We start from the raw sequence: 22,248 nt of genomic DNA on the forward strand, positions 1-22,248 counted from the left end.
GCGGGCCGTGGCGGCCGTCGTGCCCGGGAGCAGCTCGGGGCGAGCGAGGTGTGGCGCGGTGCGGTGTGTCTGCGGCCGACCCTGCGGCCTCATTCCTCCCTGCGCGGCACCGGGGGTGAGGCCGCAGGTACGCTTCTCCGGGAGAGTGTAGGTCTTGGCCGGTAAGTACTTGCTGAAAGGAAAACTACAGGCGCTAACCCTGCTCGGTGTCGCTCTCTCTAGCTATGGCATCTCGGGAGGCTTCTGAAACATCCTTCTTCAGCCTGAGTGGTGTAAGGGAGCGGATGCGGGAGAAGAAAAACGGTGCCTTGAGGACTGCGAAGTTGAATGCCTCGCTTGCATCAAAAATCAAAACGAAAATCATTAGTGAGTGTATTTTGCCTTGCAGCGTGTGCAGAGGCTGGCAGCTACATCAGCTTCTAACTGTGCCCTTGGCCATGGCTGTTGTGGTGGTGGGGGCAGTCTCTTACCCAGAGCTTATATCTAACAGCTGCTTCTCTGCCTGTGGGTTTCTAGTGAATTCAGTACCCTGCCAATGAGTGTCAAGTGCCACTTGAGGTGCCCAAAGGTGTCTGAGGTATCTGTGACTGGCAGGTTTAATGCAGAACCTTTGGAGCAGCAGCTGGGGGCATCGCAGGCTGCTTGGCAGCCTTTCGGATGGCATTAGACAGCTGTGTCCGGGTAACCGAGTCCTCAGGATCCAAACAGCAAAAATAAGAGATGTGGAAATTATTTTAGTGTATATGCAATCCCATGCAGAAGCTAGCCCAACTGTGATTTATTTTTATGGGGGAAATGATGCAATGATAGTGCATGAGATAATTTGGACTGCTTTGAAAAAGTTAGATACTTCTGTTACCTTTGAAATTGGGAAACATGGATCTAAATCTGCTGAAGGGCTACTACAGAGGAAAGTAGGGTTTTCTCCCTTTTTTTGGATGGAGGTGAGGACTCAGAGCCATAGGTGACTTGTTTAAAGTCAGAAGCATGTCTTTCTAAACTCAGCACCTGAACCATGCCATCATTCATTAATAACTGAAGCATTAGCTTGCTGACTGAGCACGACCCAGTCAGCTGGGATAGAGAGGGTGTCTGTCTAAAGTGTTGCAGGATATTATGGAAAGTTTTTCCTGCTGTTCTCTGGAGACTTCTATTGCTGGAAGGAATTATACTGCTGACTTTGTGTGGGGGCTATTGAGTTGTAGAGATCTGAACCTACGGGAGGCTATTCTGGGAAGAAGTATGATAAGGGAAGAGGCATGGATGAGACCTTGGATACTGATTCTGTGCGATGCTTCTCTATCACTTACAGACAACTCCTCCACTATTAAAGTCTCCCTTAAGCACAACAATAAAGCACTGGCCCTGGCCCTCAATGCGGAGAAAGCCAATGCACAGCGGCTCACCCAGGAGAAGACCATCTTACAGAAGGAAGTGGAGCAGTGCCACTTCCAGAATGCTGTGCTGCGGCACAAGCTCTCCTTCCTGGTATGGCACTAATATTGTGGCTGGCATGGAGAGGGGCGGTGGGCAAGGTGTGCAGCACTAGCATCTCAACCTTGGTAGGAGTGAGCTGTCACTGATTGTCCATGCTCTCTGCATATGAAAAAATGTCACCATTTGTTTACTTACTCTTTCTTCCAAGCTCTGTTCTCCCCAGAACATGCCTTGCTCTGGCTACCAGCATCCTTGTTGGAATAGATGTTTTGATTTAATGTCTTTATGGTTTCTCTCTTTATTACCTCAACATAGAATAACACCTTGAAAGAACTTGAAAACCTTATTGCTGCAGTTAAGATGGCCCGGCTGTCTGAGGTAAACCATGGGAAACAAGAGCACACTGCTCTGGGAAGGGGGCTGTGTTTGTCTCTCTCTTTTGCTTTGCATTGCCTGCTCACTTCAGTGTTTGATGCTTCAACTGTTTTTCTTCGCTTGCTTGAATTGTGCTGGCTGCATCCTCGTTTTTAGCTTGGTGTTAATGATTTCCAGGGTAACAACTTCTGCAGGAAAGGCTACAGTTTTAAACTGCCTTCCTCTGGGTCATTGGCTGTAGTGGCCAGTAGGCTCTTCTGCTATGACAGGTTGTGACTTCTTTTCAATTTTGTTTTTTAAGTATTGCCATGGCAACTTGGGATAGGGAATAGGACACTTTCCATATGTCCTATCTCATAGGTGGGTGGGAAAATATTCCTGCTTCATAGTCTCAGATTATCTGAACTAGTTTAACTTCATCCTTAAGCCTGTGGAGACAGAATCTGACTCTGCTGCAATTTATTCCACAACTTGTGCAATTTTAAATGGGAGAGGGTTACCGGCAGTATTTGGCATACTTTCCAGGGTGAAACTGAGCTTCTGCTGTTTCTGTGCAGGAGGGTGCACAGGGGATTTAAAGCAAGAGCTTTAAACCACCCTTCTATTTCTCTCTTTGCAGTTCCATACAAGTTCTGCATCCTTGTCCAATGGCCAGAAGAGCAGCATGACTGAAGATAGCTGGGCTGATGATATTGCAGATGGTCAGCTTGTGAGGTGGGCCTTAAAATGTCAGATACCACCAAGCTTGCCCTGAATTTCTATATGCTAAACTTCCTCTTGTGTTTTACGTGTGAGCCCAGTTGTCTGTTTTACATGAGATGTCTTCTCTAAACTACCACTGCTTTATGTTTTCCTTTACTCTGTGTCTTTCTGCTGCTACTCCTTTTCTTATTTGTCCTAATGCCAAGTCTATGCATAGACTGGTCCTTCTCCCTCCTCTGTTTGAACGTGCATTGCTTTTAGGTAGTTTTTCCTTTGTAGCTGTTGAGCACTGCAAGACTTCCTTGAGTGAGTGAATGCCATAGCTGGCTGCTTTGATGTTTGTTATATATAAATGTTTAATAGTCATCTGCTTGTATGATGCAAACTTGGGTTTTGGAAAGAAGGTCAGAGCAGAGCAGGATCTCTTAAAATATATTTGAAGTTCTGCTTCTCCTCTGTCTAGTCTCCCCTTTGAACACAGGGGAGCCCTTGAAGCTGCCCACACACATACCTCCATGGAGCCGCGTTGGTGCTCCACAGCGAGGTGAACTTGTGGTCACAACCTGTGTGCTGAAAGGCCTTACTTTCTTGTTGCTTCAGTGTATTTTTATCCTGCTCCTGTGTCCACAGCAGTGTGGACTTTCCTTGTGAGTTGTGCTTGCACAAAAATGGGAAATCTGTCCTGGCTGGGCAGTGTGTGTTCTTCAGCACCTGAAGCCTTCAGAAATGTATTTCAGCAGCTCTTGATGGAGATGAAAGCTGTAGCTATTCTGCTGGATTCTGGGGCCTGTCAGAGGTATGGAACATGCTCTATTGCTGTTACTCCTTCTCACCAGGGCTGCAGGGATGCCAATGAGGGTGCCCATTTCCAAGCTGTGTGATGCAGGACAGCAAGGTGGCAGCTCCACAGCAGTACAGACATCCTCACTAGATCTTCAGAGACCTGCTTCTAATGAGCCCCCGGAAATTGTGCCTGTTGCCTCCAAAGACACTTTGCCACCACAGCCTGCTGAGAAGCCTCAGTCCCACCAGGAAGAGAATGGGAAGAAGCCAACTGAAGCAATGGAAGCGCAAGAGGCTTTTCTTGACTCTTGCATCTTTGGAGGTAAATTTGCATCTTCTGCTGTTCTTCTGGTATGACTTTGTATGTCTGTGTTCAGAAATGAATGACTGCAGTGCCATACCTCCTGTTAGCTCCTAACCATCACTCCAGCAGCTCCTAATTACTGTTAGGAACTGCATGCTTCAGTGACACTAATATCGCTAGAATTACATATATCCCAGAATGGGATGTCTTGGTGGGGATATTTGGCATGTTTGCAATAGCTCAAGATCACTCATCAGGCTTTCTGAGTAACAGGCACTGAGCTTATGTAAGATTTTCAGAAGTGTCTGAAGGTGCAGTATCTGACTGGATGCACATCTTCTGTTCCTTGTGGAATTGCCATATAAATAATAACTCTCATAAAGATCGTGAGCATTCCTAAATATTAGGGCTGGTTAAGGGATCTTGCTTTGGGCTGCCTTTCTGTTCTGAGGGGAGCCAGCTGAGCAAATTCTGTTACACAGTAAGTTTGGCGAGTTCCTGTAGAGACAAAATCATGCTTTTTCTATGCTCTGGATTTGTGGCAATGTGTGGGGCATGGCTTTTAGTGGTATGGGGAAAGCTGGCATTTGCCTGCTGCATTTCTCAGTCTTAGCAATGAATTTTGTCTTTCCAACAGAGGCCTTGTGCACCACCCAACAAAATCCCAACAATTTGCCAGTGCTTGCCTGTGAAAGTCATCCTCTTTCGTATGAGGGTGATCAGATGGCAAAACATTTCTTCGATCGTCTGTCACAAGGGCATGTTACTCAGAGGAGAAAGCGTTCCACCCTGTTTGCAACAAGCACTCCATCTTCTGGTGTGGATATCTTTCCATGTGTCAGTTCCACTCAGGCAGCTCGGTGGAGTATCACAAAGGACAGCAGCAGCTCCAGTAAGAGTGACCCACAGCCACAGCTGAAATCTCCCAGCTCTCTGGCTTCACCTACTCAAGCCAGTGTTATTCCTGATAGAAAATCTTTGGGTAAAGAGACTTTCTGTGATCAGCCACAGGCTAAAGGAACTGGGTGTGGTGTTGAAACAGACCCCAGCTATAGCCAAGTCCCTGAGTTTGTTCCTGTAAAGGTTAAAAGCAGAGATAATTGTAAAACTGGTGAGAAAACAACTGTTAAAAAAACAAGCACAGGAAAAAAGAAAACAAATGCAATTAAAAACAGTGCAGAAAGTAGTCCTGATCTACCTCAAGGTGAGGAGAGTGCTCAAAATGCAAAGAAGCTTCTTCAGCCAAAAGTTGCAACATGCTCTAGTGAGTCTGAAGTTTCTGAGATGAGGCAGAAGGCTTGCGTGGGGGCTTTTGACAGGAAGAACAGAGGCTGTGATGTGGAGCAACACTCCCGCTCTCCTGATGAAGTCCAAGATCTCAGAAGAACATACGTGGTGACTCCAGCACAGCTGCACAGTCTTGGAAGTGGTGACTTACTGCAACAGGTTAAGAAGGAAGCTGTATTTGAGATCCAAAGTATGGAGAGCTTGTCAAAAAGCCCAGTTCGTACCTTCTCAAGTCATGAAGTTCCCTCAGATGATTCCAGTCTACAAAATTCACTTTTCTTGAGGAAAGAGAACTCAAGTGCCTGTGCTTTGCAAAAGGGCTCAAGTGTGAGCACAAAGAGCATCAGACAGAAAACCAACAGAAAAACTAGAGTAATTAGGCAAAGAGATGACTCTGAGGAGGAGAATCTGCCAAAAAGCGTGAAAATACCAGAGGCCAAAGCTGAGGAACAGTCTAAAGGAAGCCAGACAAGCAGGAAGAAGACTGTCAAGAAAAGCAGTTGTAGTGATCAGAGAAATGAAGTTGATGTTTTTGGGCCATGTATAGATGTTCAAGGAGTAGCTAAGGAGAGCACAGAGGAGTCACTAGGTAATCTTAAATGTAGCAGGAAAACTTATGTTGTCCGTCCTTTGGATCTTGCAGGAAACTTGGGTTGTGTCCAGACAGATTTTGAAGGGGGTGAAATTGTACCTCCCAGGACTATTCCTGGAAGCAAAGCTAGCAAAATCCCCAGAGTTCAGAGGATGGTGGCTGCTCAGAGCAATAAAAGACAGACAGGGGGCCTTCAGGAAAAGGGGCAAGCTAAAGTTGACAACAACATGAATGCCTCAGAAAAAGAGGCCTATCCCAAACCGAAGCCTCAGAGGAAGAGGAACACCTCTAGACCTTCAGAGACTGATTCCCTGGCCAGACAAAGTGATGGTGCCAAGGCGCTCATTGGAAGTTCAGCAGAAATTGCATCCAAGCAAACTGTCCTGATGGGGAAGTTTTCCTGCATTACAGATCTGCTGTCTGAGCCCGATGCCTTCCTGGAAGAGCAGATAGCTGAGATACCGCTTACAAATAATCTTATGGATGTTTCACACAGTCTTGAATCCTCCTCTGTGACCTGTTCTGCAGCTTCGCCTGTCAGCTCCAGGTTTACAGATGTGCCAGTTTCCAAGAGCTTAAGTACTGAGGGCAACAGAATGCCAGAGAAATCCTCTGTTTGGCCAGAAAGCTCCATGATATTTAAAGAAAAGACTGCAGAGGAAATACCTAGGGAAAGAAACCAAGTTGAGTCAAGTTCTCAGACCTCATCTTCACAGGAACCTGGTAAGTGGTAGGCTGGGGAGGGGACCTGTGTTTGGAGATGTGTGCTAAAAATCCATGCAGCAAGTGCTTCTATCTTTCTTCCCCTCCTCTCTTTTTTCAGAGTTAAGGATCAGTGTCCAGTACACCATTTATGCTTCCCCTTGTGCTGGCCAGTCACTTCTATGGCTGCATTTACTTCTATTTTATCAGCATTCCTATAAGAATTTCTGGTCACTTGTTCATATGTGGATATTGGGAAAAGACTAGGAGCATGTGCTGCGAGTCCCATTTTAGCACTCATTATCTACAGGGCATGCCTGTCAGTTTAGAAAATCAATTACTCAAGCAGTTGAAAAGTATAATTTGATGCTGACCCTGCCTACTAGGGTCAGCGTTACTGGGGCACAATATGAAGAAGATAGCAGGTTTTTGGTCCAGAATGGTTAGTGCTCCGAGGATTCAGACTTGATACTCTAGGTGGTATTTTCAATGGAAATTCATCAGGAGCTACCTAAATTCTCTTGGTTGTGTTTTTTTTTTTGTTTGTTTTTTAAAAGGATTTGGAGGGTGTATCCCTTGGCTGGTAATACAAGAGTTAAGCTGAGCATTTTTGGGAGCTTGCTGTTATTGGATACTCTGTAAAGGGAGTTGTTTTGTGGGGGTTTTTCTTTCCTGTAGCTGTTGACAAACAGGCCTGTTATAGCTAGAGTGGGCTGTACTTTGTAGAGAGGGAGGAAGTTTGTTTTCCTGCCCTCCCCTTCCCAGCTGAGTTCACTTTGAAAGCTACAGTAAACACTGGTGGGGTCCTGTGTCTTCCTGGAAGTCTCGTAGGTTGTTTGGGTGCCATAAGCTTGCTTTCTCCTCCAGGCTGTAAGCTCCTGAGCATTAGAACTATCAACTATCATTTTTGTATCATTTTTCTACTACACCAGGGCCCAATGATACTAGCTGTATCATTGGCTACAATACAGTGACCTGTATTTTTCCAGTGGGGAACCTCGTATTAGTGACCTGTATTTTTCCAGTGGGGAACCTATTTGATTCATGAGCTGACTTTTGAGGAGCAGGTCTGGGATTTTTGGACAAAAATGGTCTCCTGAGTTTAGAGGGAACATGATTGGATTCAGCATTGTGCAGCGTTCAGAGAAACCTGGCAACACAGCCCTTCTCTGTTTGGCAGCTGTATTTCTTAGGATATCTGGAAATGATTTGGAAACACTTTGATCAACTCCATGTGTGAATGTTTCCCTTTGCAGAGATCAGGCCACTACAGGACTTGACCAATGCCAGGACTCTGTCTTCCTCCAGCTCGGAAGAAGTGTCGAGGCGCTCATTCAGGCAGAGACGGGAGCCAGCCTGCTATGCAGAGCCAAAACTCAACAGGTTGGGCTTTAAACTATTCCTTCCCATGACTGTTCCCATGCTGCAACCCCTGCTCTGCTCTCATGTGCTCACTCTCCAGGGCTGGACCCTCTGTCACTTTGTTTGTCTTTAAGTTCCTTTTACGCTTCATGTTTCTGTGACCCTCCTCTTCTACCACAGTGTGGTTAAGACAAAATTCTGCATTACACAAATTGCACGTGCAGGCTTCTGGTAACAAGCTACCAAAGATGTTATTTCCCTCACTGAAACGAGCACATCTCTTAGCAGACTGCATCTCTGGTACTCCAGTGCTAATGAGGGATTAGCGTGAGGATAAAATACAGGCTAAATAAAGACAGCTAAGCGAAAGCCCTGATTTCACTTGCTGCCATTCTGCGATATCTAAAGTTTTACACAACACCTGAGTAATACTTCCATTTTAATCAGGTTTTGGTGAAAGAAATGCTAGGTTTTGAGGAGGGTTCTCCCCTGTGAGCAGGCTGTATCTATATTTGCAGATACGAGTACCTAAACAAATAGCTGCATCTTTTCCCTAAGAAACTGTAGATTCAGTACATCCAATGGCTACTGTACAGAACCATTTAACTCCTAAAATGACGACTTTGTTGTGCTACTGGGTAATACTATGTTTTTTTCCCTGAAAAGTGTCAGTTTAAACTTTCTGTGAGGAGTTGGTTATACTGGGTCAGAAGGTACTCTGTAATGGTACAGCTGTTCCTGTACTGGACAAGGAACAAACTGTACCACTCAGTCATCTTATAGTGGAAGCATTTCAATAAAATCAGAAACTTTTTAGAGACTGAAATAATACACATATTCAAGAAATACCTTGATGGTTCAATCTAACCCTTTTGGTTCCGCAGGAAACTGAGGCGGGGCGACCCATTTACAAACATGGAGTTCTTCCACTCCCCTCCCCACAAAACCAAAAAGAAGAAAACTGCCAAAGCCGAGGAAATGACCAAGAAGATCAAAGAGGAAAAAGAATGGCTTCCTGAAGAATGTTCCAGTGCCAAGGCAGGCAAGCTAATAACAATGGGAAGAGACATGGAGTCAGAAATAAAATAGTGGTTGAACAGGCAGCCTCCAAGCTCCTAGGGGCTTGTGCGTCTGCCAGAGTATCTCTAATGTTTTGCATAGCTTATTTTTTATTTTAAAGTATAAATAAAGTATTCTATGTGGACAGTATAAAAGCTTTGTGACATTTATTCCCTGTCCTCCCCTCCTCCACCTTTAAATGCTGGGGTGCTTGTCTGCAAAGTCTTTGTGCACAAGTGCTTGTGGCACCACAGCCAGCTAGCTGGCTCTGCCAGTTCTTTCCTGGCCCTACACAAGCCTGGGGAGAGTACACCTTGGAGGGCTGATCCTCTGGCATTGCAGATACCCACAAGGGCTGCTGAAAGGGTATGAAAGGATTGCAGCAGCCCAGGCTTTGACAGCAAGCAGAAGAGGCATGCTGACATACTGCCTGGTGTTACCTCCTGTAAAAGGTGGCTTCTGTGCAGGTAGAGCAGTCCACTGGGAAGTAACATTTAGGATTGACTACTGAAGCCTTGGACAGCCCTAGAAGTCAGAGCTCTTTGCTGTTCTGGAGGGGAGCCATGTCAGATAACTGATATATCCCCTCTCACTGTATTTGCTGTCAGTGGGGATTTGCATAACTATGGAGTTGAAAACTGAGCCTTCCGCCAGTCCTGAGCATGCAATACCTAGGACACAGACGCACACATCTAACTACATCAGTGTCAGCACTAAAGGTAAGCTAGGCTATACTTTAATCGAAGACAACTTTTGCTGGGGTCTGCTGATGGGAGTGTTGGTGCAAAGGGCTATTACTGGTGGTGGGAGCTACAAGGGCCCTGCCCAAGAGCTCTGTGAAACAGCTGGTACACTGTGAAGCAGACAATCGTGTTTCAGGAAATCCTGTGCTCTTTTCCACTACAGACTGAGTGCCCACTGGCCTCTAGCACTTGCATCTTTGGGTCTACTGGTGTCTAACTTTGAAGGTTATTGATATTAAATGTTTGAGGGAGCGGTGGGGAAAAGAAGTGATTGTATTAGTAGTAAAGGGGAAGGGAATGTGCCTCCTTGGAAGCAGGAAAAATGTTTCCTCTTTCTCTATGGCAGAGCAGGGACAGGGACACTCTGTTCTTGTGACCACACTTACTGCTTCTCCCAACAGAGAGATAAGTGTTCCTTTCTCTCCTCAGCACTTCAGCAACATCCATCAGTTCATGAGGATAGATTGGGTCTTGCTGTACTCTGCAGAGTCCTCCAGAAGATGGAAACTTTGTTAGCACAGAGTGAAAAGTGTCATCTGCATTCAGGTAAATGCTACTACATTGCTTACACTTAAGCTATACTGTTAAGTCATTAAAACAAGAAGTGTAAGATTTAAAAATGCTCCTTTATTTATTTGTTCAGTTTCCTGAAAGGTACTAAGCTTTCTCTGGTACTCTGTAACTCCAGAAGCCGGGTAGGAGCTAGTAAATAACAGGGAATTTGTTAGAGGTGCTGTTGTACTATGACCTGCCTGGCTGTGGCACAGTAATTTGAACTAGTGATGTCAGAAGCCAGGCAGGAACATAGATCTCCAGATGTTCCTGATGATTGTTTTTATTGCTTCTATGGGCTAGCAATGGGACTCTTTCCAGCTGCACTTCTTATGTGCTTGTGTTAATAACAGAATAGCAGACTACTGTGTTCATTCATATTGAAGGCACAGTGACAGCTGCTAGCAGTTGTAGAGCTGCATTTCAAACACATGCTCATCCCAAAACAAATGTTAATACTAGCTGATCTAGTCTAACATTTCTAACTTATAGCTAGTCAGCTGCAGGGTGAGAGTTTGGCTCATGTATAACCAGTTCGTGATCTTTGTTGAGTGGTGATACATCAGTTTGAGATTATATTAGTCTGAAAATAAAATTTCAATGGAAGTGGTACCTTTAAATTCTTGTGCGCTACCTGCTTGCTTACCACCATGCTACAGATCACATCTTGCCATGGGCCAGAACAAATTAAAACTCTACTCTAAGAAGGGAGATATTATTTTGTGTTTATATCACATTCCAACAGACTGTCCCAGCACGTACTGGACTGTACTGAAAGATACTGGAGTCTCTCTGAGGCAGAATTTCCCCATATCTGCTAATGATACAAAGGAAGGAGAGACACAAAGAATGTTAGTTGGCTTTTTATTTGTCTGAACTAAAATATTCTTTAAAAAAAACCCAAACACAAAACCATGGATGGAATAGTTTTTCAGTCATAATCTAACTCGCTGTATCACAACACGAAGGGTAAGTAATAGCCCAGACAACTGGAGAAAAGTTTTGCACCTTTATGAATTGCGGTGTGGGGGAAGAGGTAACAGTTCCTATGCTTCACATCCAGTCAGAAGGAGTATAATTAAATGCATGGCCTGCATTTGGATACTGCAGCATGGCTTCATTAGGCTTTTAGCCTATAGGGCTTGTTTCCAGCATTTACTAAGTGCTTCTTCTCAAATGCCACAGTCCTGACTGTAGCAGTGTGACCAAACCCCTTAGTATCAGGATACTATGTTGTGGCTGGCACTAAAAGATAAAATTAAGTAAGAGAGGGGCTGCAGTAGAGCTGGCATAGCCCTGTGAGCTCACTTATACTCAGTGGACAGTACTGGAGATGAGGACGGTTCTGATTTCTATGGTCTGTTGGACAGTAAGTCACCACTGGTTTGACCAGAGCTGTGACACAGACTGGCTTTCAGTCTGAGAGGAAGAGAGAAAAGAAACACAGATCATAAAGTCATGGAGAGAAACCTCTGGTCTGTTGTGAATGACATTAGGAATCCAGACCCACATTGAGCTTAAATACTATCACATTCAGCTGCTTAGCAAAAGTAAGGCCTAGCCCAGCAGCTCAAGGGGTTTAAGAAAACATGGTCTTTTAAACATTTAAAAAAGTGTACATGTTCGTTTTTGTCTAGTATTTGAGTTACACAACAGAGTGTGATACAGTGCCACTTACGCTCTGGTGTAAGTGGGAGATGTTTTGTTAGTGGAGCTTGACTAGAACCTGTGCCTTAAAGTTTGGGCAGAGAGGCCAGCTTCCCCTTCAAGTTTTCAGCAAGCTTGTCCATGAACTCAAAGGTGTTCAGGTAGTCAGAGCGTGTGACGCTGAGGGGGGGAAACAAAACAAGACAGACATTAGTTGTAAAGCCACTCAAACACTCAAAGCAGGGGAAGACTGTTCAAAGAACTGCAAGTCTTGCCTCTAAAACCAAGAGTGTTATTCTCCTACTCATCAGGCTGATGTTTTTTCCCCAAAAGGCTCCAGAGAAGAGGTAGCCAGGTGGTATTTTGCAGTGAACTAGGTCTCCATCCTAATAAAGAGGCAGGGCAGGATCTGGCCAGTGTAGCCAGCCTGTCATAAGAGAAGTCTTTGCAGTTCCTTCTTTGCTTTTTTCCTCATGTGTTTGGTACAATAGCAGGGACAGAGCAACCTAGGCTAAGCTACTTGGGGCAGGGAGGGTCTCATGTTCTACTTGTACAGCACTGGGTACAGATGAGCCCTGTTCTGTGACCAGATTCCAGCAATGCTTCACTATACTAAACTAACTTTGCAGCAAATGCTGTTCAGAAACACCAAGTAAAACTGCCTCCTCCCAGCATGGCTGATTACTTCGTATACTTACTTAGGTAGGCCTTTGATACAGGCAGCAAGATCCTTTGTCATGAAGCCAGATTCAATGGTCTCAATGCAGACTTCTTCCAGGGCAACTGCAAAGTTCTTGAGGCTAGTGTTGTTGTCCAGCTTAGCTCTGTGAGCTAGTCCTCTTGTCCATGCAAAGATGGAGGCTGAGAGAGAACACTAGATTACTCTCTCCTTCTAGAACTCCCTGGACATTGTTCTAAACTGTCATGTGGAACAGTAATTATTTTTTAGTATTAATAAAACTGAAAACAGACAGAAAAAAGAAAATCTGGTATAGAAAAGAGAACGCTTATCTTCATCTAGGCATCCTTTGCATTTTGTGCAGCTCTAAAGAAAAGCAAACCCCAGAAACTACTCACTGCCTCCAGCATTTGTGTGTGCCATTTCATCTTATTTTGTTCCTGCCCAAGTCAGAAAGAATGACCAGTGGTAGGACTCTGTGGTTACACAGAAAGTTGTCCTTATGATAGAAGGGCACGGTTGTCTTCCTGGCATTACATTACACTCTGGTCCATGTGCAACCGTAGAGGATTCTTTCCCTCATGCCCCATTCTAGGTGCACTTACACTTTAAGTATGTACATGGTTTGGAGGGCAGCTGGGTCTTTTGGAGCATCAGGAAGGGGAGTCAAATAAAACACAATCAACCTAAACTTTAAGGCCGTTGTGGCTATAAACCTGCTGTTTGCTGAAGAGTGGGAGCATGTCTCAAAGGCTAGGTTAGGTCTAGCTTATTGCTCACACTCACTCCATTCCAGCCTGGTTTTGCTCCAGGCTGTAGCTGTCTCCATGGAAGAAAAATGCATTATGAACTACCAGTTTCACCACTCAGTGGTGCAATTCTCTGCAGAAAGGATGCAGATGTTCTTACTCCAAACCTGTTCTTTCATGTGTAGAGATAACTGAATGGCAGTAAAAAGCAGCTCACCAATGGGGTTAGTGGAGGTTTCCTGGCCTTTCTGGTGCATGCGGTAGTGACGAGTAACTGTGCCATGAGCAGCTTCTGCTTCAACAGTCTTGCCGTCAGGGCAGATCAGCACACTGGTCATCATCCCCAGAGAGCCATAGCCTACAGAATACACCGTTTAAAGAGTTCAGTGTCTCCTTTGGACAGTCCCCTTAAATTCCCCTTAATCCCCCCATCCTACAAGCCCCCTACATCCTCCCAGCCTTGATGTGAGTATTCCTGAACAACAGTGCTGCTGCAACTAACTGGCTAGTCTTGACACGTCAAAATAACAGCTCGTCTGAACAAAAAGTGCTGCTGAACCATGAGATATAGATATGCAGACATTCTGCACCATTTCAAGAAAATTAGTATTCTCACCTAACTTGCTGGACAGATTTTTACCGAAAAGGTGCGGGATGAGAACAAAGAATCCTAAATAAGCAGTGTAGGGCTGCCAATCGCTATTGTCCCCACAGGGCTATAGGAAACAAACCTACTTCATATCAAGAGCATCTGCTCTAGTGAAAGGAACCATGAGCTGGCAAAACTGGACATTCACATCACTTCTAACACTGTAGGTTTCAAAGATCTGTGTCTTTGAAAGCTGCTTTGTTCAGCAGTCCAACACACATCCTCGTTCTGTGGGAGGCGGTTTACTGGCAGTACTTTAGAAAGAGCATATTACATAAAGCTGCACATCTTGCCCTGTGGGTTTCTGCATCCAGATTTGTTTTGGCACCAGACAGCTTGGTTATGTAGGATTTTGATCAAGCACTACAAGTCTGTAAAGTTAAACATATCAATCTCTCTCTTTACACCTGACAGGTAGCTTTATGTCCTGAAGGTTTTCTTACTCATCTGTAGAGCACCTGCCAGTATGCTCACAACCAGCCAGCTTAACTCAAGCTGTCAGTGACAGAATCCCAGCTGCCTGGATACTTTCCATTAGAATGGAAAGCCTACCAGTTATTATGTTGGTAGGAACTGCCATCTGGTAAAGAAGTGCAACTACACAGTTTGCGTTCAATGGATTTTCTTGTAAAAGTGAAATCAGAAATTCTTCACCTGCCTGATATCTCCATGACTGGCCACAGGTTTGGAATGTAAGTTCTGAGACCCAACACCACCTCCTGGGCCATTACATAAGATATGACATAAGGTCACAAGAGACTGCTACTGAGCCTACTTCAGTGTAATACAGGAAACATCTCATACCTTGTGCCACAGAGTCAGACTGCACATCCCCATCATAGTTCTTGCAGGCCCAGACAAAGCCTCCTTCAGATTTCAGGGCCTGAGCAACCATGTCATCAATGAGCCTATGCTCATACCAGATCTTTTTGGCTTCAAACCGGGACTTGTATTCTCTGGAAAACAAAAAACAGAACACCTTGACATATAGATAAAGACAGGGATTGCACAATTTGTGCAAGTAATTGTGCATAGTGAGGTACATAGAGATAAGAGTTAAAAAAAACCCTTAAGAGACATTCGCATCCCCTTTACTCATTTTTTCCTCTCTTGCTTTGCTAGGCCACTGTGAGTCCGCTTCAGAATCACAGAGGAGCCCATAGAGAATCTGTGACACTCTGTTAGGAGAGATGAACGCCACTGCCACATTTAGTAGAGCTTTAAACATTGAGTACCATGTCCTGCAGGACAAGGGAGACTGTGATAGGGAAGGTGCACAGCCCCCCCAAAAGTGCTGCTGAGTGTCTGAAAATGCTGAATTAACTGTAGCAGCTCACAAGGCTGGGGAGGATGTTCCTGCTGCAGACTTATGCACTGCAGCAGGAAGTACACAACTATCCTAGTTACCTGTCATAGATCTCTTGGAAGATGTCTTTAAAGCGGCCATCATATCTCTTCAGGATAGTGTTCTTGGTGCTCATGTAGAGGGGCCAGCCTTTAGACAGTGCCATTTGGAAGGAACTGTGGGCAAAATCCTTGATAGACTGGTCAAGATTGTACATTCCCATGGCTACACCACCACAGCCTGTTAGTGGAGGAAGAACAGATAGGAATCAACTAGATTTACTTTTGGTTAAGGATGTGACAAGTCTCCCCACAGCATACTGTCAGGCAGGTTGGTGTTATCCCCAGGTGTCTTGATATAGTTCTCAATTTAAGGCTGATTCTTTCAGGGGAAGATTCACTTTGCACTATCAGCAAAAAGCTCCAGCAGTCTTGTGACACATGGATAGGAAGGTGGTTTTGTTTTATAGCTAGGTACATCTCAATTCTGTGATCTAATACCCCTAAGAAGTTCTTCCTAATCCAGCCTAAGCAGCAAAACTGTACAGGAATGAGCATGCTTGAACTCCTACTAGCCAGGTAAATAATACAGAGTATTTTTCTATCAAAGCAACAGGCCAGCAGTTTGGAGCAGGGGTCTCAGTCAAAGCTAGAAATGGGTTTGTTCCCATCTTAAGCGCCTTGTACCTTCAGACTTTGACTGCACTGCAGAACTAACTCCAGCAGTCAGAGGCTGCTTTGCCTAGCCCAGGTAAACAAGTCCCCACATGCATTCCTGCATCTTTTCAGCACGTTTGGCCTACCCTGCAGCTTTGTTTCACCTGCTCAGGCTCACTTCCAGCAAGTTGTGGGAAGAACATGCCAGTCATCTGGGTGTAAGGGAAAGTCCTGAAAAGGCTCTGAGGAACTATGAACACTCACATGACTTAGATTGTGTAATGCAGATGTGTTAGCAGCCTGAACAGAAGTGACTTAAACTTACAGCCCAGCTCACCTGGGGGAAAGCAGCATTCAGATCATGGGAGAGGCTGATTGTGGGTGAAAGTAGGGTCTAGGGCTTCATGAAAAAGCTTTGTCATCTTCAGAGCACAGCTCTTTGTGTTTCTAGTGAAAAGTAGATACCATGTTCTTAACTTTAAGCACCTCACTACCACCACCTCTTTAGTTTGTTATACAGTGCCTTTATCAGTGATCTTTGCTCTGGAAACATCCCAAATTTTTTTTTATTTTTGAAAATACCCTTTCCTAATACCCATTTGTCCCTACCTCCAGATGGTTGTTACTCTATGGACATGCATGCAGAATGAAGAGGGGAAGCCAGAGAAGGTTTATCTGCTTGCCAAGATAGCAAGGTCATTTAAAGTTGATGTTGGCAGGGAATGAAATTCCTATTGTTACCAGCAAAAATACACATTGTCCCCCTGCCTCCCTTAGTAAGTCAAGGACAAAACAGGGTCTGATCAGCTACAGAGACTGTGTCCTCTGAAGCCATGATTTCATAGTTGCTGGGTGACAGCTATTAAGTTTTATTCAAATACTTATTTCCATATAAGTAAAAAAACCCAACAACCCTTGTTGCAATCATACAATCCTACTGCCTACTAAAATCTCTTAATTCAGTGTCAAGGTTGAACATATTAGTATAGCAACAGGACAGACAAGCTTCCCTTATGCATTGTGGAGATATGCTGGCACAACAGTTATCTGTGGGGAGGGGAGTTCTCCCAGAGCAACAGCAGTAATCTGCCATCTTTGCACTTCCTTGCTTCCTGCTTGCTGATGCAAAACAAAGCAGTGAATCAGACTGGCAGCTAGAACTGCCAGATGTCTCCAATACAGGCTCATCAGGCACCTATCAAATGAAAACAGATTAGGACTGGCAGTGAAGCAGGTGAACTCCAGATGAAAGGCTGTGCAACAAGAGATAGTAAAGACTTAGGCTCCTGTGAGCAAGAATGCCAGAGAAATCAAGTATTACAAAAGATGGTCATATGGCAGTCTTGGTACCTGTTTGCCAAGCCAACTGCATACAAACTAGGATTCTGTGGTTTACATGGCTGTATTAGGTCTTCATAGCTAGAAACAAAACATTGCACACTCGCATACATAGGTCACCATAAGGCTTCAAATCCTGAAGCCTTTGATCACTGATAGGCAAGAGAGATGACTTTTGTGATGTTCTCCTGAATCCTGCCCCTACAGAAACACCCTGGGTTCTAGCAATGCGTCTGTAATCATTTTCACACAACTAAGCCCAGCAATGTCAGGACTCCTCCTCCTGAGTCTAGCAATGTCTGTCTATAACCAGCACAGCAATATTGCTAGGAGGGACACCAATACCTTTAGGACTGCATCTGTTAAAACAGTTAGAGCCTACAAAGTCAGGAGCATCCTTGTCAAATCTCCTTTCCACCTTGCAGAGTAAGCGTCAGTTCTCATTTCTATTGAAAAAAAGACTGCTTAATGAAGAAGGATACAAACTGCAAAGGTATATAGAGCCCAGTAAGACAAGCTAAAACCAGAAAGAATTATACCCGAATTGTTCTCAAATATACCTCCCCTTAGGTCAAGCCCTATTTAAATAGCAAGTTGCCCTCTGATCAGAGCAAAAAAACATACATGCCGCTACCAGAGTCATCATACAAGGAGCATGACAGGTGGCCAGTCTAGTACGATTGTGTGGTTGATATGCCTCTTCAATCCCAGGAAGATTTCAAGTAACTTTCAGTACTTCCCAGATAAGGGGAGAAGGCCCAGACCTTCTCCCCAACTCTACCTCAAAGTCATATTTTACCATCAAACAGATCTGACTGATACTTCAAGGTTGAATTAAACAAAAAAAAAAAAAAAAACAGTTTTAATCGCAACTTAGAGATAATACCTACTTTCAAAGTTGTGGACCAGATATGTGACTGGTTTGCCTCCATCTTCTGGAGTGTAGGTCATCTCTACTTTTCCAGGCCCAGGTACCACAAAATCAGTTGCTCTGTACTGTTAATAAAAAAATTGCCATGATGATTTTATGTACCAGGAGGACAGAACCATAAAAGACAACCTGCATTTGGGAGGGCAGGGTGCAGAAAAGCATAAACAGTTGTACAAAAAAACCCCATTGAACAGGCTCTGTTTACTCAGCCATGTGGTCATCGGATTATTTTAATAGATATTAGAAAGACAAGTAGTCAAGAGTCTGCCTGTTTCAGAAGAGATCTTCCTCTTTAAGGGAGAAAGCTTACAGATTCTTGGGCCCCATCAATCAGCAGAGTATGTATTTTTGCAGATGCACTGAAGTTTTAAAGTGCAAAGTATCTAGAGTGTTGTGTGGTCTGTGACTAGAAAGGCTCCTCTCCCTGCCTCAAAAAAAGCCATTCATATCACAACTACTGATCTCATGAATAAGGGGGAATCGTACAGCACCTTAACAAAAGCCATTATTTCTATCCATCATATGACATTTGGAAGGCCAATCTGTAGTATGAATTCTTTGGGTACAAATTTTGCTCCTCTGAGATACACAGACTCAAAAGAAGAGCCAACATGTACTTCAAGTTTTTAAATGGTGTCTCATCTTCCCAGCTGTCTTAAACAGTACTATTTAAGGTTGTATTTCCTTGAAATTTGTCACCGTTTTTCATGTAGTTTCCCTCCTATTGAGCAAATCGGTTCCCTGACCTGTTCTGAAGTTACAGAATTGTCTTGCTTATATGTCCTTTACATGTTCTTATATTATTCCTTTCACTTTAATCTCATACTTTGGCAGGGTTTCAATCCTCCCCCTTAATCCATTGTTTCCTATTATTATTTTGACCTTCTCAGTTATTCAGTACCGTTAAGGGTGTTGAACCCCATTCTTTTCTAGTGTCAGGGCTCTAAAATTATTTTCCTCTTGGAAGTTTATTATTTTACCTTCCTATCCCAGCTAATCTTATTACTTGCCCTCAGTTTGTGGGTTTACCCATCTATTTAAGCACTTGGCTCTTCTAGAAAACTTCTCTTTTGTCATGTTTGGCTGCTTTACAGCCTATCATTACCCATGGAGAACAATATGGTTGATTCTTGTCCTCTGGGCTGCCCAAAGGCCACTACACTAAGTGCTGTGCCAGGGCTTTCCGTGGCCTTGGACTACCTCTGCCAGGAGAGCTCTGATAAACAGTGTTTCCCTACTTCGATTCCACAGCCTGATGTGCCCAGTATGAACACAAACTCTGCAGGAGTACTGTGCAAGTAAGTTTAAGAAGCAAATCAGTTTAAAAAAAACCAAACAAAAACACACCCACGCACAGAAGGCAACTTTACCCACTTCTAAAAATCACTCACTCAGATCCACTTTTACTGTGAGCAACATTTGCCACCAAAAAAATCCTTCTGAGAAGCAAGGTGGGCAGTGTAAAGGATACTTTCTAAAGACACTGCTATGTAGGGAGGAGGGTTCTGCAGAGGTGAAAAAAATAACTTAGAGGAGTTATACCCTGTGTTTAGGTACAGACCTAACTAATCCAAGCACAGACCCCTGAATTCTGTTTATACAGCTACACTGTCTAAGGAAGAGAGGCATGAACCAGGCTCTCACACATTTTGTCAGGTGCTGTACAAATAAAGTGCTAGCAAGTACCCACTCCCAGGTGGAGTGCAAGGGATAAAGCAGCAGCACAGGGATGTCTAAGTCTTTGTAGCTCTATACCAGTCAGGAATAAGCCTGTTCAGATAAAAAGTGGGGTAAGCACTGAAGTGACTCACTTGATCCCCATAAGCGTGACGGCCAATGACAATGGGTTTCACCCATCCAGACACCAGCCGGGGAATGTTCTTGCAGATAATAGCCTCCCTGAAGACAGTGCCACCTAGGATGTTTCTAATTGTCCCATTGGGAGACTTCCACATCTGCTTCAACTTGAACTCCTCCACTCTTTTCTCATCAGGAGTGATGGTTGCACACTTTATGCCAACGTTGTATTTCTTTATGGCTTCAGCAGCTTCCACAGTTACTTTATCATTTGTAGCATCACGATGCTCAATGCCCAAGTCATAGCTGTAACAAATCCACAAAGATGGTCAGAACTGCCCAGCGGTGTCCAACAGGAAAGAAACCAGACCCCATATGTGCCTGTGAGCGTAGTTCCAGCACTCTGCCATAACTGAAGTTATCCCTCTTCCAACTGCTGGAGTGGAAGAAAACATAGGCTTATATAATGATACTTCCGCTGCTGGTAGGAGGCTGGAGAAAGGACAGCTTCAGTTTATGGCTGAGGATCTCTACCAGCATGGGACATAGCCCGTATCTCCTCTGCCTTCTCTTCTGAGCTTCCTGGCAATGGAAGCTTCCAGTCTGGGATTCTAATGGTATGGAGCAGCACAATCCCCAGATGAATATGGGCCTTTATTTCAAACCTCTTGTGCTGAGGGTTCTGGCTTCCTTCATATACTGAGCATATGAAGCTACACTAAGCTTCAAATCAAAAACTGCTTTGACAATGGACCCACAATCCTGCTCTGGCAGCAAAACTGCCAATATTCCCCTCAAACAGTCAGAGGAAGCACGTTTCCCACACTCACTGTTTTAATAGCTTTTGGAGAACAACGGGTGCCCAGCGTGGAACGGCCCTGAAGCATAGCCAGCTGTACATGAATCTAGCCATTGTGCTGCCTCAGCCAGGGGTCTGCTTTCCCTCCTCCCACCCCTCTTTGAAAAGGGATGTGCTCCAGACTGTGTGCATGTATTATGCTGCTGGGTTCCTGTTTGCTTGGTTCTCAACACCAGCAAGCAGAAAGCCTAATGTAGGTGGCATACAAATGACTCCAGAAGCAGGGGAAGGGGTCAGACTAGTGCGTTTAATAATGGCAAATACCATTGAAGGCCTCTGTCCACATGGCTAGGAGCAATGCAGCTGGATACTTCTCTAATAATTACAGCTCAGTGGCTAGAAAGGGAAGAGATTACTTGTTCTGCTTGACCAGATGCTGTAGATAGCATGTCCCTTTTGCCATACCAGCTGCTAGTATTTGTTTTTTCCAGAACCGAGTTTAAGAGGACAGCCTAGGCTCAGGGAATAATTGAAACAGTTAGCTCACGCTGTCAGCAGCAGAGCTCAAGTTTACAGACATCAGAGCAGAATCTCTGCCCTACAACCACCCTTTTGCCCGCTGGACAGATCTTCAAACAGAGATGGCAAGAAGCCATAAACCTTCTCAGAGTCCACAAATGCTAGACTTCAAGTCAGGGAGTGGCTGAAACACCCCATGTTTCTAATTGTTTATGCTGCAGGAAGCCATGCTGACTGCCCAGGTGCTGGAAAGCCAAGACAGCAGAGATAAAAACACAGACCATGTCTGTGAGAGACCTTCTTAGAGGCACAGTACAGAAAAGAGCTAACTCACAATTAAGCATTGACTGCTTACTGCTGTGAGGAACCCCAGAGAGGCTGACAACAGACTTTGACAAAATACCTTCACCATGAGCCCATGTTTTCCAGAGTACTTAGTGAGGTTGGCCCTTGGGTAAGTTAACCAGGGGAGCCTGCTGGGAACTTTACCAGTATAAAAACGGGTAGTCAGCCTCTCTGCACTAGTGCAGGCAGAGCTATAAGGCTCTCAGTGCTAAGTGAAACACGATCAATACCTAATGACACATGCAAATTGCACTACAAAGTGGCTGTGTGTCATAAAGAGCCATTACCTGTGCAAATCCAGATCTACATAAGGAAAAATCAGCTTTTCTTTAATCAGTTCCCAGATGACCCGTGTCATTTCATCTCCTTGCATCTCCACAACAGAGCCTCCATGGATTTTTTTAGACATCTTGAGCTGCAACAGACATAAAAAACCCAACCTAAGTTAAAAACTGCCAATACACATCACCAATACACCTATCCTGCATTTTTACAACACAACTAGAAGAGAGGTACTAATGTAACATACAGGTTCTCTCCTAAAAATCTTGAAAATAACCAGAGTTTATCCCTAGTTTCATGCTAACTGGTATTTTTCGTAAAGCCCCAGCCCCCAGGGACATCTACCCGAGGATAAAAGTAAAGGTTAATATATGAGATTTAAGGGTGTGTTTTCTAAGGGCATGAGCTTTAATTATGGTTGTACAAAGGAATTTGAAAGCATGACTACACTCTTCCCCCCAAACTCCACAGAAATAGATGAGCGCTATTTATTTTTATATTTCATGAGTTCTACTCCAGTTGCCTGTTTCTCCCTCTTTTTCTGAAAAACAGGGGTTAATGGACATTATTTTAATGACAGCTCATATTGCTAGCACTATTAAGATTAATACTTT

General features: G+C 44.3%; 2 protein-coding genes and 1 long non-coding RNA gene across 3 annotated transcripts in view; 2 read left to right on the plus strand and 1 right to left on the minus strand.

Moving 5' to 3' along the window:
- SGO2 (shugoshin 2) overlaps positions 1-8,746 on the plus strand; it is a 9,143-nt gene extending 397 nt beyond the window's left edge. Inside the window, exons 2-9 of the mRNA XM_009289502.2 lie at positions 223-366; positions 1,313-1,488; positions 1,753-1,815; positions 2,432-2,526; positions 3,351-3,619; positions 4,239-6,203; positions 7,439-7,565; positions 8,429-8,746. Coding sequence (XP_009287777.2) covers positions 223-366; positions 1,313-1,488; positions 1,753-1,815; positions 2,432-2,526; positions 3,351-3,619; positions 4,239-6,203; positions 7,439-7,565; positions 8,429-8,633 — 3,044 coding nt within the window. The 3' untranslated portion in view covers positions 8,634-8,746. The remainder of the gene's footprint in view (positions 1-222; positions 367-1,312; positions 1,489-1,752; positions 1,816-2,431; positions 2,527-3,350; positions 3,620-4,238; positions 6,204-7,438; positions 7,566-8,428) is intronic.
- Positions 8,747-9,219: 473 nt separating this feature from the next.
- On the plus strand, positions 9,220-11,612 carry LOC103907363. The gene is made up of 2 exons (XR_658081.1): positions 9,220-9,322; positions 9,776-11,612. It is a non-coding gene; the product is annotated as an uncharacterized LOC103907363 (long non-coding RNA).
- IDH1 (isocitrate dehydrogenase (NADP(+)) 1, cytosolic) lies at positions 10,749-21,781 on the minus strand. Its single transcript, XM_009289514.1, has 8 exons — positions 21,640-21,781; positions 19,704-19,995; positions 17,852-17,957; positions 15,030-15,207; positions 14,427-14,578; positions 13,191-13,331; positions 12,244-12,406; positions 10,749-11,725 (listed from the first exon to the last, which is right to left on the minus strand). Exons 1-8 carry the CDS (start codon positions 21,759-21,761, stop codon positions 11,632-11,634), a joined length of 1,248 nt encoding a protein of 415 aa, XP_009287789.1. The 5' UTR covers positions 21,762-21,781; the 3' UTR covers positions 10,749-11,631.
- Positions 21,782-22,248: the final 467 nt, after the last annotated feature.

Source organism: Aptenodytes forsteri, unplaced genomic scaffold (assembly GCF_000699145.1).
Source record: "Aptenodytes forsteri isolate BGI_AS27 unplaced genomic scaffold, ASM69914v1 Scaffold442, whole genome shotgun sequence".
NCBI lineage: Eukaryota > Metazoa > Chordata > Aves > Sphenisciformes > Spheniscidae > Aptenodytes > Aptenodytes forsteri.

Coding starts and splice junctions, on each gene's coding strand:
- IDH1 (XM_009289514.1), bottom strand. CDS start 21,761: ATGTCTAAAAAAATCCATGGAGGCTCTGTTGTGGAGATGCAAGGAGAT. Junction 19,996..21,639: donor GTAGATCTGGATTTGCACAG/GTAATGGCTCTT, acceptor GATTTGTTACAG/CTATGACTTGGGCATTGAGC. Junction 12,407..13,190: donor AACCTCCACTAACCCCATTG/GTGAGCTGCTTT, acceptor GTTCTCTCTCAG/CCTCCATCTTTGCATGGACA.